This window comes from Hemitrygon akajei, chromosome 29 (assembly GCF_048418815.1).
Source record: "Hemitrygon akajei chromosome 29, sHemAka1.3, whole genome shotgun sequence".
Taxonomy (NCBI): domain Eukaryota; kingdom Metazoa; phylum Chordata; class Chondrichthyes; order Myliobatiformes; family Dasyatidae; genus Hemitrygon; species Hemitrygon akajei.
This window is the reverse complement of record NC_133152.1, coordinates 47,460,050-47,478,656: the sequence shown is the minus strand read 5'-3', so window position 1 is coordinate 47,478,656 and position 18,607 is coordinate 47,460,050. Positions and strand designations below refer to the sequence as shown.

At 43.6% G+C, this 18,607-nt stretch overlaps 1 protein-coding gene and 1 long non-coding RNA gene across 8 annotated transcripts in view; one reads left to right on the top strand and one right to left on the bottom strand.

The window, feature by feature from the left end:
• Positions 1 to 18,607, top strand: part of rap1gapa (RAP1 GTPase activating protein a) — a 529,693-nt gene that overhangs the window by 121,627 nt on the left and 389,459 nt on the right. Inside the window, exon 1 of one of the 7 annotated variants that reach the window (XM_073032361.1) lies at positions 11,336 to 11,534. The exons of 4 other annotated variants lie outside the window; for them this stretch is intronic. In XM_073032361.1, coding sequence (XP_072888462.1) covers positions 11,530 to 11,534 — 5 coding nt within the window. In that variant the 5' untranslated portion in view covers positions 11,336 to 11,529. Of the gene's footprint in view, positions 1 to 11,335; positions 11,535 to 11,634; positions 12,079 to 18,607 lie in introns of those variants that run through there. 2 more of the 7 variants (XM_073032360.1, XM_073032354.1) reach the window with 2 other exon arrangements.
• Positions 1 to 18,607, bottom strand: part of LOC140718495 (uncharacterized) — a 33,662-nt gene that overhangs the window by 3,539 nt on the left and 11,516 nt on the right. Inside the window, exon 2 of the long non-coding RNA XR_012096701.1 lies at positions 11,959 to 12,016. This is a non-coding gene — a long non-coding RNA (uncharacterized lncRNA). The remainder of the gene's footprint in view (positions 1 to 11,958; positions 12,017 to 18,607) is intronic.

Below are 18,607 nucleotides of genomic sequence, written 5' to 3'. Positions count from 1 at the left end.
ATTCACCATCCTCTGGCTAAAGAAATTCCTCCTCATCTCCGTTCTAAATGAATACCCTTGTATCGTAAGGTTTCAACTACTGATAATCACCGGATACTTGTTAAGTGTGGATGGACTGAGTTTACAGTAATTTTCTGGGAACTAGTTAATTGTAAATATTGTTTAGCCTTTTGTGTGTTCTATGTTGTAAATTAATTCTAAATAGCAAAACGTAAACACAAGAAATTCTGCAGATGCTGGAAATCCAGAGCAACACACACAAGATGCTGGAGGGACTCAGCAGGTCAGGCAGCATCTAGGGAAATAAACAAACATTCAGCCCAAGACCCTTCATCAGAACTGGAAAAGAAGGGAGAAGATGCCAGAACAAAAAGAAGGGCTGAGGGGAAGGAGGATGGCTAGAAGGTGATAGGTGAAGTCAGGTGGGCGGAAAGGGTAAAGAGCTGGAGAGGAAGGAATCTAATAGGAGATAAGAGTGGACCATAGGAGGAGGGGATCCGGGGTAGATAATAGGCAAGTGAGAAGAGATTAGAGGCCAGAGTGGGGAATAGAAGAGGGGGGAGGGGAAGGGATTTTTTTTTCCCAGAAGAAGAAATCGATATTTATGCCATCAGGTTGCGGGCTACCCAGACACTCTTATTAATAAGGTGTAAAATATAAAGTGTATAGAAATAGGATGTTGCTCGGCCATGGACCACCATGTCAGCATGGGAATAGGAATCAGAATTAAAATGTCTGGCCGTGGGGATGTTCCACTTTGGGCATATGGAGGGGAGGTGCTCAACAAAGTGGTCCCCCAATTTACGACGGAACTCTCCAATGTAGAGGAATCTGCATTGGGAGCACCGGACACAATTGAATAGAATAGCAAAGCATAAATAGCTCTGGACACACTTGTATGGGACGAGAGCCTCAAGGTTGTGTAATGTTGATGACTAAAATTCCCTCATTAGTTGGTTATCAACACCAGGGATTCTGCAGATGCAGGAAATCCAGAATGACACACACAGAATACCGGAGGGAAGGAATAAAGACCCGAAATTTCAGGTGGAGTCCCTCAGGGCTACTTTGTATTAGTAGATAGTCTGTCTACAGAGATGCAGGCAGAAAAATTGAGAAAGGAGAGAGACATGTCAGAAATAGTCCAATTGAATTTAAGGGCAGGGTGGAAGTTGGAGGCAAAGTTGATAAAGGGTCTCGGCCTAAATCATCGACTCTTTATTCCTTTCTGTAGATATTGCCCAACCTATTGAGTTCCTCATGCTTTTTGTGTGTGTTGCTCTGTCATTAGTGGGTTAATTTAGCCAGGCTTACTCCTCCTCAGAAAAACTGGTAGAGGAACTTCTTGGCAATGAGCTGATATGTGCGTTAGCTCAAGAGCTTCAGGTTAGGCCAACTGAGAGGACTGAGGCCTACGGTGAGGCTCTTAAGGCAACTAGATAAAACCACTCAGAAATTCCTGCACAAGAGCGTCGTTGGGGCCAACTGAGAGTTCTGCAGTGCGACTCCTGGGCAAACAACTAGTTAAAACCACTTAGAAAGCTCTTCTAGTTTAAAATATAGCTTCATGTTGGCTGTGTTCAGGAGACTTTTAGAAGTCAACATTCAGAACCAACTAGACTGTCAAGTGTCATTAAGAGGAAAGCAGCAGAAGTATTTAACCTCAGGAAACTCTGTGAATGTGAACGAGCCCTTTCCAAAAAAAAAACATTTGCTGCCTGTGAGCTTCGACACATCAAACAGTCAATAACTGATGAGCATGAACCCTACAGGAACACCGTCAGAAAATTACACCGCTTTTAATTAGCTGGTTGAATAATTTTGTTTGCCTGATTCAACTTTATATTTAAAAGTGCATTCAAAGTATTGTATAGTGGATAATGGAAAAGACAAAACAAGCAATAACTTCAAAATTTTCTGCCACTCCATCCTGTCTAGAGTTGCTTCTGAAGGACACTTTATCACCCAATTAATATCTTTTTCCAGAGTTTGACATGTTCTGTTTGAATAACTTTTAATTGTCATGAAATAAGTGGAACCAGTGCCTGTGTTTTGAGGTTACTGGAGGTTCAGTCAGCTCAACCTGTCAAGGGCCATTAGCAGTTACACACAGCAGCACCAGGTCAAATGTTTCGGCCCTCCCTTTACGGACTGACTCAGTCCCAGAAAGACGATGCGGCTGGGTTTCCAACTCATCAGCATCAGTTTCACACAAAGGGCCAAGTTTAACCAGTGTCACTACACTCTGAGATTCTACCTGTCGCTGGATAGTCCAGGCCCCTGTACCATGCAATGCCCCAGTCAGTGGATGTCGATGCGCTACTTGTCTTTTGTGGAAGAGTTCAGGTGGTGGTCAGTGTGGAATGTGCTGCTGGATAGAGACATTCTGGGTTATGTGGTGTGGCTACCAGAGCAGAGAGTCCAAACCATCTTTCAGAAGGCCTCGTCACCAGATCTGACCAACAGGCACCAAGACCTCGCTTGGCTCTTTTGGAAAACAACCCACATTTGTTCAACATACACAATATGGTGAAGGACATTTATCAAACTGTGGAAACTGCAGCAATAAAAGGGTTAAAATGTTGTGCTAACTGCACTGAGTGCAGATACTTTGTGTGGAAGTTCACTAAGGCGACAATCAAGATGACTAGCTGACAGAGAGTGCGCAGACAGGGTGCAGTCACCCAAGGTCAACATGGCCCTCGAAAGCCTAACACTTGTACAGTCTTTCTGTTCAAGGTCACCAAGCAGAACAAGACAAGATAAAGATGCAAACTGAGGATTATATGCCAATACTTACTATTGGACAGTTATCTTACTAAACCTCAAGTACTGTTGATTGTTAATATGTGGATTTAGTTGGTTACTGACATGTGACATATGTATAATAAATAAAATGCAAATGATAAGATTCAGATCTGCACCAAGGTTCTATTGGATCAATATTTGTACACAAGCAGTCAATTTCTGTATAAAAATGGCATTTCTTGTTCATACAGAGATGGGATGTTATTTGAAATTAATTGTATAAGCCATTGGCGAGGCCTAATTTGGAGAACTGTGTGCAGTTCTGGTCACCTGCCTACAGGAGAGATCTCAATAAGATTGAAAGGGTGCAGAGAAAATTTACAAGGATATTGCTGGGACTGGGGAATCTGAGTTATAGGGAAGGGTTGAAATGGTTAAGATTTTAGTCCCTTGAACATAGAAGACTGAGGGGAGATTTGATAGAGGTGTATTATTATGAGGTGTATAGATAGGGTAAATGCAAGTAGACTTTTTCAAATAAGGCGGGTGTGACTACAACTAGTGGTCACGGGTTAAGGATGGAAAGTGAAATGTTTAAGGGGAACATGAGGGGAAACTTTCACTCAGAAGGTGGTGAGAGTGTGAAATGAGCTGCCAGCTCAAGTTTAATTTCAAAGTTGAAGAGAAATGGGGTAGATACATGGATGGGAGGGGTATGGTCCATATGCAGGTCGATGGGACTAGGCAGATTAGGTAAGCCAAAGAACCTACTCCATGATTCTAAACTTCAGAACAGTTTGGTGACAAGGGCCAGGCTTTCCCCTTGTGCACAAGTAAATAAAGTAGGAGTGAAGCATGAGTGTGAGTTGTCAGAGTACAGTTGTTTGGTGACGATGTTAACTTTCATATCTTTTGCTTCAATGACCTGGCTTCTGTTAATTGCTTTGGCAGCTACTGCTATTCCCCAACTGCAGGTCCTTACAGGTTAAAACAGTGATGTACAAATTTGGTCAGTAGACTGTGGCTTATTTACTTTTTTAGAGATACAGCAAGCCGCACCAGCAGCAGACTCTGATTTAACTCTAGCCTAATCTCAGGTCGATTTACAATGACCAATTAATTTACTAACCGGTACGTCTTTGGACTGTGGGAGGAAACTGGAGCACCCGGAGGAAACTCACGTGGTCACAGGGAGAACATACAAACTCCTCACAGGCGGTGTCAGAATTGAACTCCAGCGCCCCGAGCTGTAGTAGTGTCGCACTAACCACTACACTGCCGCAGAGCCTACACCTATGGTGGAGTAAACAGGCTTCCAGTAAGCAGACTAGAAGATATTTCTGCACCGTCCTCTGAACAGCAGTTTTCTAGGGGTAAGTAATATCAGTCATTGGTCCCAGAATAGACGTACATGAGCATTTTACAAAAGTCGATAATCGCTTTGCTGGTTGCAAAGGAGAGAGCAGAATGAACACATGAACATCTACAGAGAGTAATGGTCATGGTCCAGTCCATCACAGGCAAACTCTCTCCACCACTGATGGAGCACTGCCCACCACCCAGGACATGCTTTCTACAGTACCTGCTGCTGCCATCAGGAAGGAAGCACAGGAGCTCAGGAACAGTTATTACCCTTACAAACATGAGGCTCCTCAACCAGTGTGGATAACTTCACTCACCCCAACACTGACCTAATTTCACAACCTACAGGCACACGTACAATGACTCCATAACTCATGTACTCAGGATTTATTTGTACAATTTGTCTTCTGTTGGATGCTTGTCAGTCTATATTTATTTGTGGCTTTTCATAAAATCTCTATTTCTTAATTTCCCTGTAAAGAGCCACAAGCAAGTGAATCTCAGGGTAATAGATGGTGACATATAAACACTTTGACTGTGCCCTTCTCAAACCTTGTGAGCTTGCGACTGCCTGTGCTTCATTCGGTCTACGCCTTTGATCCAGGCAGTGCAATAGATGGTCTTTTCTGGAGATGGAAAGCAAACTACTGGAATCAATTAGGAAACAAAGTTAGACAAAATTAAAATTGAAACTGAATGAGGAAGCTCAGAGAGCAAGAGTGGAAGGAGAAGATTGCCAAAGCTAGGAATGAGTGGTTTAAATTGTTGCATGTTTTTGTTTCTAATAGCTGAAAAAAGCTGCCATTATAAATAATAATAAGAAGAACTTATTTATAGAGCACTTTCCATACAGACGATGTAGTTCCAAGACCTTTACAATGGGATAAAGTGCAAACACGAAAATAAAAGGCAAAAATATGATAGTTAAAGGCCAGGTTAAATAAATGGGCTTTGAGCTGGTGTTTAAAAGTGTCAACTGAGCCTGCATCCCTTATAGTTATAGAATTACACAGTTTAGGAGTATGTTTCAAAAAAGCTGACCTGCCAATTATCTTTTGATAATAACCTGCCAATTATCTATTGTTTAAATTTAAGAGACTGACAGAAGAAGACATGAGAGCTCGAGCAGGGTTATAAAACAAAAGTGATTCTGTGACATACTCCAGCCCCAGATCATTAAGGGCTTTAAAAACAAGTATGAAAACTTTAAAATCAAATTTAAAAGACGCAGGAGGCCAATACAGAGTAGCTTGTGCAGGAGGGATGTGCCCTCTCTTCCTGATTTTGGTTGAAAGTCTAACAGTGGTGTTCTGAATGAGTAGAAGTTTGTCAGTAGTTTGCTTTGGAATGCCAGTGACAAGGTTCTGCAGATGCTGGAAATCTTTTAGCAGCATGCACAAAATGCTGGAGGAGCTTCATCAGGAAGGGTCGCAGCCAGAAACATCAACTGTTTGTTCCTGTCCATAGACATGCTGAGTTCCTCCAGTGCTTAGTGTGCATTGCTTCAAAATACTGCCATTGCTTGTATCAATCTTTAGTCAAAATCACTTCTGTGCCACAGAAAATCATGACTGAATTAAAATGCTCTGAAGTAGGAGGCTGGTGAGATTGGAAAAGAGGAAATACCTAGTGGTTATTCACAAGTGGGGGACTGAAGCTCATCTTTAAATGAGGTTGGATTTACAAGAAATTGTTGATGTGTTTTTTTTTAGTTCTGTATTTCATTATGAACTTGGATCACAAATAACCTTCCTCAAATTTGCATTTGGTTTGAGCCCAAACATGGAAGTAACTGAAGCAGACTGCAAACGAGTGCAGAGTGTCATCGAAGTACCCGCTGGAAAGGTGCAGGAAGATGTATGTATAACATGGTAAATACAAGGCAGCATAATTGTATAGGGACATACACTCACTGGGTTGTCGAAGAATGAGGGAGGATCTTGTTGAAAGCTGTCTGATATTGGAAGGCCTAGATAGAGTGGACGTGGAAAGGATGCCCTGTATTGTGGGAGTCTAGGACCAGAGGGCACAGCCTCAGAATAGAAGGACGTCCCTTTAAGTTCAAAGTTCCAAGCAAATTTATTATTAAAGTGTGTGTGTATGTATGTGTGTGTGTATATATATATACATCAAACACCATATACAACCCTGAGATTCATTTTCTTGGGGGCATACTCAATAAATCCATAATAGAATAATAACCATAATAGCATTAATAAAAGACTGCACCAACTTGGGTGTTCAACCAGTGTGCAAAAGGCACCAAACCACAAATACAAATTGAAAGCAATAGTACTAACAAATCAGCAATATATGTTGAGAACATGAGATGAAGAGTCCCTTGAAAGTGAGGTCATGGATTGTGGGAGTATTTCAATGATGGGGCAGGTGAAATTATCCCTTTTGGTTCAAAAGCCTGCTGGTTGATGGGTAATGACTGTTCCTGAACCTGATGGTGGGGTCCTGAGGCTCCTGTACCTTCTTTCTGATGGTAGCAGTGAGAAGAGAGCATGACTCGGGTTGTGGGGGTCCCTGATGATGGATGCTGTTTCCCCGTGACAATGTTTCATGTCAAAGTGCTCAGTGATGGGGAGGATTTTACCTGTGAGGACTGGCCGAATCCAGAACAGAGATGAGAAGGAATTTCTTTAGCCGTGGGTGATGAATCTGCGGAATTCATTGCCATGGATAACTGTTGAGGCCACATCATTGGATATATTTAAAGCTGAGGATGATAGGTTCTTGATTATGAGCAGCATCAAATGTTATGAGGAAAAGGCAGGAGGATGGGTTTGAGAGGGTTAATAAATCAGCCATGATGGAATGGTGGAGCAGACTCGATGGGAAGAATGATTATAATGTTTTATGGTCTAATGTCAAAGGTAAGGATTTTACACACAGAGTGGTGGGTGTGTGGAATGTCCTGCCATCAGTGGTTTAGAGACAAAGTCATTAGGAACATTTTAGAAACTCTTAGATAGACTCATGGATGATAGAAAAATGTGTAGGAGGGAAGGGTTAGATTGCTCTTAGAGTAGTTTAAAACTACAGGCCAAAGGGCCCGGACTCTGCTGTATGTTCTATGTTCTGTGTTCAATGAAAAGGAATGGGACTGCTTACAAAGAGACAACACGTAGCACATAATTGTACTCACAGCCATGACTCCAGCCATTGGCTTTGCCCTCTGAAAGTCAAACACCTTCATTCTGTCAGGTATAACAAGCCAGATTTCCCAGTGAGCATCTATTTCCCATTTCCATTCCCATTCTGACATGTCAATCCATGGACTCCTCCACTGCCACTCTCAGGTTGGAGGAGCCACATGTCATATTCCCTCCAGGTAGCCTCTAAACTGACAGCAAGAGAATCAATTTCCCTTCCGCAGGTTCCGCAGGGAACCGTACTCTCTCCGGTCCTGTTCACCCTGTACACATCAGACTTCCAATATAACTCGGAGTCCTGCCATGTGCAGAAGTTCGCTGATGACACGGCCATAGTGGGGTGTGTCAGGAATGGACAGGAGGAGGAGGAGTATAGGAAACTGATACAGGACTTTGTGATATGGTGCAACTCAAACTACCTGCGTCTCAATGTCACCAAGACCAAGGAGAAGGTGGTGGACTTTAGGAGATCTAGGCCTCATATGGAGCCAGTGATCATTAATGGAGAAGGTGTGGAGCAGGTTAAGACCTACAAGTATCTGGGAGTACAGTTAGACGAGAAGCTAGACTGGACTGCCAACACAGATGCCTTGTGCAGGAAGGCACAGAGTCGACTGTACTTCCTTAGAAGGTTGGCGTCATTCAATGTCTGTAGTGAGATGCTGAAGATGTTCTATAGGTCAGTTGTGGAGAGCGCCCTCTTCTTTGTGGTGGCGTGTTGGGGAGGAAGCATTAAGAAGAGGGACGCCTCACGTCTTAATAAGCTGGTAAGGAAGGCGGGCTCTGTCGTGGGCAAAGTACTGGAGAGTTTAACATCGGTAGCTGAGCGAAGGGCGCTGAGTAGGCTACGGTCAATTATGGAAAACTCTGAACATCCTCTACATAGCACCATCCAGAGACAGAGAAGCAGTTTCAGCGACAGGTTACTATCGATGCAATGCTCCTCAGTCAGGATGAGGAGGTCAATACTCCCCAATGCCATTAGGCTTTACAATTCTACCGCCAGGACTTAAGAACTTTTTAAAAGCTATTATTAATGCTTTTTGAGATAGTGATTTAGATGCATATCATATTTTTTTACTGAGTTAAGTATTGTATGTAATTAGTTTTGCTACAACAAGTGTATGGGACATTGGAAAAAAGTTGAATTTCCCCATGGGGATGAATAAAGTATCTATCTATCTATCTATCTATCTATCTATCTATCTATCCTCCTCCTCCTCTCTTTTTCCATTCCCTATTCTGATTCCTCATTCTCTTTTTGCCCCACCTACCATTCACCTCCTTCCCTTTTTCCCATGGTCCACTCTCCTGTTCTATCAGACTCCTCCTTCTTCAGTCCTTTATCTCTTCAATCTATCTCCTACCAGCTTCTTGGTGCATCACCTTCCCCCACCCACACACCTTCCCTCTCACCTTGTCTCACCTATCACCTGCCAGCTTGTCCTCTTTCTCCTCCCCCACCTTTTATTCTGGCTTTTTCACCCTTCCCTTCCAGTCCCAGTGAAGGTTCTTGGCCTAAAATGTCAACTGTTTATTCCCCACCATAGATACTGCCTGACCTTCTGAGTTCCTCTATGATTTTGTGTGCGTTGAAATGGAGTTTAGTTCAGATAAGTGTGAGGTGTTACATTTTGAGAAGATGAATGAGGGTGGGACATTCACAGTGAACAAGGCAGTGTTCTAGAACAGAGGGTCCTTGGTTTACAGAAGCATTGTTCCTTGAGAGTGGCGTCACAGGTAGACGGTGGTGAAGAAAGCTTTTTGCCTGCTGGCCTTCATCACTCAGGGCTTTGAGTACAGGACTTGGGATGTTATGTTGCAGTTGTAAAAGACGTTGATGAGGCCACATTAGGAATACAGTGTTCAGTTTTGGTCTTTCTACTATTGGAAAGATGCCACTAAGCTTGAAAGAGTGCAGAATTTTTTTACGAAGATGTTACCAAGACCCAAGGACTAAGTTATAGAGGGAGGTTGAGCAAATTGTGACTTTACTCCTTGGAACATCAGAGAATGAGGTGTGACTTTACTGAGTTGTAGGAAACCATAAGGGATTATAGATAGGGTGATGAGGAAGCATACAGGAGTGAGGTAGATCAGCTGGTTGAGTGGTGTCACAGCAAAGTTCTTGCACTCAACATCAGTAAGACCAAGGAAATGATTGTGGACTTTAGGAAGGGGCAGTTAAAAGAGCACACAGCAGTCCTCATCAAGTGGAAAGGGTGAGCAATTTCAAGATCCTGGATGTCAACGTTTCTGAAGATCTATCCTCGGTCCAACATATTGATGTAATTACAAAGAAGGCACGACAGTGATTATATCTCATTAGGAGTACGTCACCAAAGACTCAGAAATTTCTACAGATGTACCATGGAGAGCATTCTAACTGGTTGCGTCACAGTCTGGTACTGAAGGGCTACTGCACAGGTTGGAAAGAGCTGCAGAAGGTCATAGACTTAGCCAGCTCCATCATGGACACTAACCTCCCCAGCATGAAGCACATCTTCAAAAGGCGATGCGTCAAGAAGGCAGCATCCATCATTAAGGACCCTCACCACCCAGGACGTGCTCTCTTCTCATTCCCACTATCAAGAAGAATGTACAGGAGCCTGATGACACACACTCAACATTTTAGTAACAGCTTCTTCCCCTTCGTCATCAGATTTCTGAACGGGCATTGAACTCATGAACACTACCTCACTATTTGTTTTTCTATTTTTTGCTCTCTTTTCCCACTACTTAATTAATTTAATGTTTTATATATTTCTTCTTGTAATTTATAGTTTTTATTATTATTGTACTGCTGGCACAAAACAACAAATTTCATGACATATGTCTGCGAAATTAAACCTGATGTGATTCTGAACACTTAGCCTTTTCCCCAGGGTGGACGAATCACAAAGTAGAGGACATAGTTTTAAGGTGGGGGGGGGGGGGGGTGGAGATTCAATAGGAACCTGAGGAGAAATACTTTCCACCAAGAGGGTGGCCAGTATGTGGAAAGACCTGCCAGAGGAAGTGATCCTGGACTAGGTCTGACAGATAGGACTTGCTGAAATGAGAATCTTAATCAGCATGAACTGGATGGGCTGAGTGGCCTGTTTATGCACTGTGAAACTCAATGCTGTATGACCAACCTAAAGTGCAGACATGAGGCTCTAAAGCCCACCTTTCATAGGTCTGTAACCCCACCGTGCAGGTAACGACAAGACAAGGTGCAGCAGTCAGAAGAATGTTTCTACATTCAGAGGCCACTTTATTGGGTACTTCCTGCACCTAATAAAATGGTCACTGAGAGTACATTCATGGTCTTCTGTTGCTGTAGCCCATCTGCTTCGAGGTTCGACGTGTTGTGTGTTCAGAGATGCTCTTCTGCACACCACTGTTGTAACGTGTGGTTATTTGAGTTACTGTCACCTTCCTGGCAGCTTGAACCAGTCTGGCCATTCCCCCCGACCTCTCTCATTAACAAGGTGTTTTCCCACACAGAACTGCCAGTTGCTGGATGTATTTGGTTTCTCGCACCATTCTCTGGAAACTCTAGAGACTGGTGTGTGTGAAAATCCCGGGAGGTCAGCAGCTTCTGAGATACTCAAACCACCCCATCTGACACCACATTCATTCCAAGTCACTTAGATCACATTTCTTCCCCTTTGTGATGATTGGTCTGAACAACAGCTGAAACTCTTGACCATGTCTGGATTTTTATATGAATTGAGTTGCTGCCGCATGATTGGCTGATTAGGTATTTGCATTAAAGAGCAGGTGTGCAGGTGTACCTATTAAAGCGGCCACTGAGTGCATTTCAAAGCGCATGATTTCACTGCACTTATGGCCCTCTTGGGAGCATGGGAGAGCCCAGACCGGTGACGTCAGATGTCTTTGTCTGCAAAGCTCTTTGATCTGTAAATGAAGTATCTGGCGAGCATGTCACTCAACAAAAGAGCTCGTTCTGCACATGTGCACAGTGGCAAATGCAAGTAAAATGGCTTGCGAGCGCAGAGCATCAGCACACCGACTTTGATGGGGAAATTGAACGTTTACTGCACACTAGGGAGAGCTGCATTTAGCATCCTCGCCAGAAACGACAGACCTCTGCCTTTGTGGGACGCAGTCTGGTGCCTGGTACAGTTAATTTGTAAAAAGCGTTTTCGGCTTTACAGTCTTACAAGGACCAGACAAAGAATGGTATTCAGAATTTACTGTACACCGCTTCTTCAAACAAAGCAGACTGTGTCTGGTCTGACACTTTGAAAATATGAGGTTAGAGCGATATGTGATTTTTGAATGCTGAAGAGCACGTGTTAACATTGGTGTCGGATTTGAAACAAGGCTGCTTCTATCTGCAACTATCTACGAATTAATTGGCTGATTATCATGCACATTTTCTCTACTGATAATGAATAGACATACTGTCCCTGGTCCTAAATAAATAATAAAATTGCTTTGATTTGAACAAATTGATGTGGGTGAGAAACTGCATTGGGAGGGATTCGGTGCTGTGAGGCCAGATGATACGATTGCGAGTGGAAGAGGATGATTGCTGGTGATTTACACTGAGAAGTTCTGGTTGACAGGAGTGTAGCTGTTGCTATGAGATACAGGAAATGCAGCTTTGAACTTCTCCTTTCTGGCTGAATGGCAGCAGTTGATTCTTGAGGAAGCGGGTTGTGTGGAATATACTCACTCACTGGCATCCTCAAGGGACGATCTACCTTCCCCCTCGGTGTTCCATCGCTACGAATCTGTTCCAGGGATAAAAGATGGAGAGGCGGAAAAGGAGCTTTACGTTTGGAGCGTATGGAGGGTGAGTGGTGAAAATGAAAGAGTGATATTCACGCAGAGGGATGTAAAACCGTTGACAGGAAGCCTACACTGGATCTTGTTAAGTACTCAGCTATATTGTCATAACTGGTCATTTTTCAGCCCATGTCCTTATAATTCAGTGGATTCTGGTTAATTAGGACACAGTACAGTTTGGCCCAATTAGTGGCTGTCCGAATTAGCTGAAATTTCATGGAAATAGTTCAAAAGGTATAAAAAGAAGACAAACTGAGTAACAAATTTAAATGAGATACAGAACAAATTAGAATACTACCAACACTACTACAGTACTATAAAATTGAGTAGTAGTTCCTCGTAGTTATTGACGGAGGAATTCATTCAGTGTATGCTGCCGTGTTCTTTTGATTGACTGTAATCATTGCAAATAATGGACTGCCTTCATGCAATGTTTTCAATGATTGCATCCTCCAAATCTCCATTTTCATTGTAACATTCAAGATGATTGCTGATGCTTTCAAGCTCTTTGTAGCTTCTAACTTGTTGAAGTAGTGAAATCATTTCATTTTCACTCACGGCCATTTCTGGCATCTCCGAGCCTGAATGCCTGAAACCACAGTGAGCAGAAGAGTTCCAAATTGTCTTTCTGTTTATTTCTCACTAACTATCGGTGACAAAATTACTGCTTTTTGAACACAATCACAGGCAACTGCTGCTATTTTCAAACTGTTCACCCTAAGCACAAGTACAGTGTCTAACGGCCACACAAGTGCACGTGACTAATGCTAGTTAGAAACGGTTTGGCAACTGTCTCCTGTCCCAGTTAAGTGACATAGTGTTCCAAATAAACAAAGGGAGTCCTGGCTTTTTTGTCAAGTAGATTTTGTTCTTTAAGAGTTGGTCTAAGTAAGTTGTTCCTTAAGGTTGTTATGGCCAGGGGTGGTAATGGGGACAAGCTCCCACTGCCTATTAAATGACGTGCATCTCAAATATCTTCTGACAACTAAGTCCACCTCCTCACCTTCACATGCAGCTTAGCTACTAAGCCCGACGGAATAGAAGGGCCAAAGGCGGGTTACTGGTGCCCTAAAACCAGTCACTTTCAGCACGTGGGGCTCGTTAACCGTGGTTGGCAGCTCATCAAGGAAAAGGAAAACTCTGATTTCAAACCTCTGCTGCCTTGTGGCTATACTCACTCATAGGGAAGGCTTCAGGGGTAAACCCCGAGGGAAAAATCCAGAGCTGGAACCCCTAAGGGGATTCTACATTGGGTTCGATGCTGACTGGAAACTATTGCAATGCAGCTGGTACCAAACTGTATCGGTGTCTGCCGTTCCTTTGGGATAATCAGATGCGTGGAGAGGGGGAGCTTGCTGCATGGGGAACAGCTTGCTCTCCATATCGTACTGCCCAGGCTTGTATATCTAGACAGCTAGGATGCAATATCCATGGTCAACTCTGACCGACGGAGGCCCTCACCTCAAATAAGTAGCTGCCCCAATTAACCCTACCTGCTGTGGTGAACTACATATACCTGTCTGGATACGCCCCCCTGCTGACTGCTCCTGTGGCTCCTCCCACTGACTGTGGCTCCTCCCACAGACCCCAGTATAAAGGCGATTGAGGTCTGAGCCCGGCCCTCAGTCTCCAGGATGTAGTATGGTGGTCAATTACTGCTTGTTCTTTCTTCCAGTCAATAAAAGCCAATATCTCGCCTCACGACTCGGAGAGTTATTGATGGTGCATCACCTGCCAACAACCAATGCTTGGTTGTTGGCAGGTAGGGTTAATACTTGACTTTCAAGAGCACTTGTGAGTTATGTTCCAGCTGGACTTAGTCCTTAAACTGCTGAAGAACAGTGCGGAAAGATCAGGTGCTGTTTTCTCCCGGTAGGGATTAGTTTTTAGTTCCAAGTGCTCCTGGACGTTTTGTCACCCTGTAACCTTATCCTTCAATCTCTCTGAATTATGGAGGACAGCATGTGTATAAATGTCTCTCTTCAGCAGATTTCATCGTGATCATCATGACTCCAGTATTTCTATTATTTTTTAATGTTTCTTAATTGTACTTATGATTATTTTATGTTCTATCACAGAGTAGGAGTGAACTATCTGATTGGCCTATCAGAGTTCTCTTTGGGAACTAGCTGACTTGATCAGCATTTCTGATCTGGCGATTGTTCACGATCGCACTTAAAATAAAAAAAAACTAGAATCCACTGTATTTCAGCTGCTTGGGAGATGGTTTGGAGACTTCTCATAGAGACATAGAAAAGCACAGCACAGAAACAGGCCCTTTGACCCATCTAGTGCATGCTGAAGCATTTAAACTGCCTACTCCCATTCGACCATAGCCCTCCATACCCCAACCATCCATGTACCTATCCAAACTTCTCTTAAATGTCGAAATCGTGTTCACATGCACTACTTGTGCTGGCAGCTCATTCCACACTCTCACCAGCCTCTGAGTGAAGAAGTTCCCCCTCACCTTTCACCTTTAATCCATGATTTCTAGTTGTAGACCCACCCAACCTTAGCGGCAAAAGCTTGCTTGTACTTACCCTGTCTATACCCCTCATAATTTTGTATACTCCAATCAAATCTCACTTCAGTCTTAGCAACACACTCAAAAATGCTGGCGTGGAGGAGTTCAGCAGGCCAGGCAGCATCTATGGAAAAGATGGGTTTTGGCCGGAAATGTCAACTGTTTACTCTTTTCCATAGATGCTGCCTGGCCTGCTGAGTTCCTCTAGCATTTTCAGTGTGTTCCTTAGATTTCCAGCATTATTTGTGCTCCCCTCAGCCTTCTATGTTCCAGGGAATGAATTCAATCCTTCCATATAACCCAGGTCCTCCATTCCCAGCAACATTCTCCCGGAATTAATTCTGTCATTTTGATTCTGAAATGTCCTGACTGATTCTGTTCCAGTCCTGCGCAGAGCACTTCAATCTGAATAACTACTCTAGGCCAAGCATTCTGCTATAAATTGTTTAATGTAATTAGGCATCAGCTCCTGAAATGATCCAAAGTGTGCATTCTTTCAATGAAACAAAACACTATTATCAAAATGATTATAGTCTGGCTGAGTGTGTGTCAGTTGGCAACAGTTACATACCCCGCAGTCGTTTATTTCAGTAAATCTGTAGACAATCAGGGAGCTCACGATAGATAAATCTCCTACCAACTAAATTAATCCTCTGAATTTTCAAACTTCTTTTTACTTAGAGCTACACTGTACTAACAGTCCCATCTGACACCATGAGCCCACAACACCAAATACACCCATGTGAGAGATATGAGTGTGAGTGAGTGAGAGAGAGAGAACATTTTGTTGTTTTGTCACAGCAGTACTGTGCAAGACATAACATTTTGTGATAAGTTGCAATAAAAGAAATAATAAGTATTGCAAAAGGAGGAGGTGTTCATGGTTCACTGTCCATTCAGAAATCTGATGGTGGTGGGGAGAAGCCGTTTCTAAAACGTTGAGTGTGTGTCTTCGACACACTGCTCCCTGACAGTTCTAAAGTGAAGAGGGCATCTCGGTAATGCTGAGGGTCTTTAACGATGGACGCCAAGGAAGTTGGTAGCTCCTTGATTAGTCAGGGCATCAAAGGTTACAGGGAGGAAACAGGAGAATGGGGTTGAAAGGGGAAATACATCAACCGTGATGGAATGGTGGAGCAAACGCAAGGGCTCAGATGACCCCAATAGCCTAATTCTGCTCCGATGATTTATGACCCGAGGGTTTGATGCTGCCTTCTCGAGGAACCGCCTCTTAAAGATGTTCTGGATGGTTTGTGCCCGTGATGGAGATGGTCGAGTCTACAACGTGTGTGAGTGCCCTTGTGTATACAATAGTGTACACGTGGGTGTGTTCATGTGTGTAATGATTGTGGCTGTGCATGTGCATGTTGCCAAATGATGATGTCAGAGTGATTTCATACACGTATGTACGCTGAGAGATTGTGCCCGAGGACATGGTCAGCTTTATTGCCATGAGCACAGGTCTATGTACGCACTGGTGGGTGAAAAGCCTGCGGTGGCACCAAGAGCAGGGTGGCACAATGCCAGTGTAAGACCAGGTTCAATCCCATTGCTGTCTGAATGGAGTTTGTACGCTCTCCCCGTGACTGCATGGGTTTCCTCCCACAGTCCAAAGTACGTACAGTTCGGGTTAGTATATTCGGGCACGCTCCGTTGGTGCCAGGCATGTAGTGACACTCGCCTGGCATGGTCCTTGCTGATTGATGTGACACGAACAATGCATTTCACTGCATGTGACAAATAAAACAAATCTTACCATCACAGGCACTCAAACAGCATTCTGACTGGAGGCCTGTGACTACCGGAGTGCCACAGGGACCAATGCTGAGTCTGCTGTGGTTAGTCTACTATATCTATCATCTGGATGATAATTTGAAATGTCACCAAGATTGGGGGTGTAGTGAACAGCGAGGAAGGCTATCAAGGCTTCAAGTGGGATCTGAACCAGCCAGAAAAATGGGCTGAAAAATGGCGGATGGAATTTAATGCAGACAGTGTGAGGAACTTCACTTTGGGAGCACCAGTCGGGGTAGATCTTACACATTGAACAGTAGGGCACTGAGGAATGTAGTAGAACAAGGGGATCTGGGAATACAGGTCCATAATTCACCGAAGTGGCATCACAAGTAGATAGGGTCATAAAGAAAGCTTTTAGTACAATGGCCTTCATAAATCAAAGTACTGAGCACAGGAGATTTGATGTTATGTTGAAGTTGTATAAGATGTTGGTGAGGCCAAATTTGGAGTATTGTGTGGTGTTTTGGTCACCTACCTACAGGAAAGATGTAATTAAAAGAGTACAGAGAAAATCTACAAGGATGTTGCCGAGTCTGGAGGACCTGAGTTATAAGGAAAGATTGAATAGGTTAGAACCTCATTCCTTGGAACATAGAAGACTGAGGAGAGATTTGATAGAGGTATACAAAATTATGAGGGGTATAGATAGAGTGAATTCAAGCAGGCTTTTTCCACTGAGTTTGACTGAGAGTACTACTGAAGGTCATGGGTTAAGGGTGAAAGGGGAACTTGAGGAGGAACTTCTTCACTCAGAGAGTGGTGAGAGTGTGGAACGGGCTGCCAGCGAAAGTGGTGGATATGAGTTTAATTTCAACATTTAAGAGAAGTTTGGATAGGTACATGGATGGGATGGGTATGGAGGGCTATGGGCCCAGTGCAGGTCAATGGGAGTAGATAGATAGATAGATAGATAGATAGATAGATACTTTATTCATCCCCATGGGGAAATTCAACTTTTTTCCAATGTCCCATACACTTGTTGTAGCAAAACTAATTACATACAATACTTAACTCAGTAAAAAAAAAGTGATATGCATCTAAATCACCATCTCAAAAAGCATTAATAATAGCTTTAAAAAGTTCTTAAGTCCTGGCGGTAGAATTGTAAAGCCTAATGGCATTGGGGAGTATTGACCTCTTCATCCTGTCTGAGGAGCATTGCATCGATAGTAACCTGTCGCTGAAACTGCTTCTCTGTCTCAGGATGGTGCTATGTAGAGGATGTTGAGAGTTATCCATAATTGACCGTAGCCTACTCAGCGCCCTTCGCTCAGCTACCGATGTTAAACTCTCCAGTACTTTGCCCACGACAGAGCCCGCCTTCCTTACCAGCTTATTAAGACGTGAGGCGTCCCTCTTCTTAATGCTTCCTCCCCAACACGCCACCACAAAGAAGAGGGCGCTCTCCACAACTGACCTATAGAACATCTTCAGCATCTCACTACAGACATTGAATGACGCCAACCTTCTTAGGAAGTACATTCGACTCTGTGCCTTCCTGCACAAGGCATCTGTGTTGGCAGTCCAGTCTAGCTTCTCGTCTAACTGTACTCCCAGATACTTGTAGGTCTTAACCTGCTCCACACATTCTCCATTAATGATCACTGGCTCCATATGAGGCCTAGATCTCCTAAAGTCCACTACCATCTCCTTGGTCTTGGTGATATTGAGACGCAGGTAGTTTGAGTTGCACCATATCACAAAGTCCTGTATCAGTTTCCTATACTCCTCCTCCTGTCCATTCCTGACACACCCCACTATGGCCGTGTCATCAGCGAACTTCTGCACATGGCAGGACTCTGAGTTATATTGGAAGTCTGATGTGTACAGGGTGAACAGGACCGGAGAGAGTACGGTTCCCTGCGGCGCCCCTGTGCTGCTGACCACCGTGTCAGACCTACAGTCGCCTAGACTAGATGGGCCGAAGGGCCTGTTTCTGTGCTGTAGTTTTCAATGGCTCTAAGGTCCTATTCACAAACTGTACATTAAACACATTTTTTACAAGAAAGAATACAATTGGAACTAAAATATCAATTTTAGTGCAAAGTTATCAAAGTGGACGTAGTGTTGGTAAAGTGCAGTGATGAAGGTTGTGTATATGTGAACCCTCCTGCGCATCTGAGTGCTTGTACGTGTACGTGTTTTATTCACTTAGGCTGTGAGGGCTTTTCCCTTTGCTACAGCTCTCACCGATGCTTTTATTTTTTGTGTT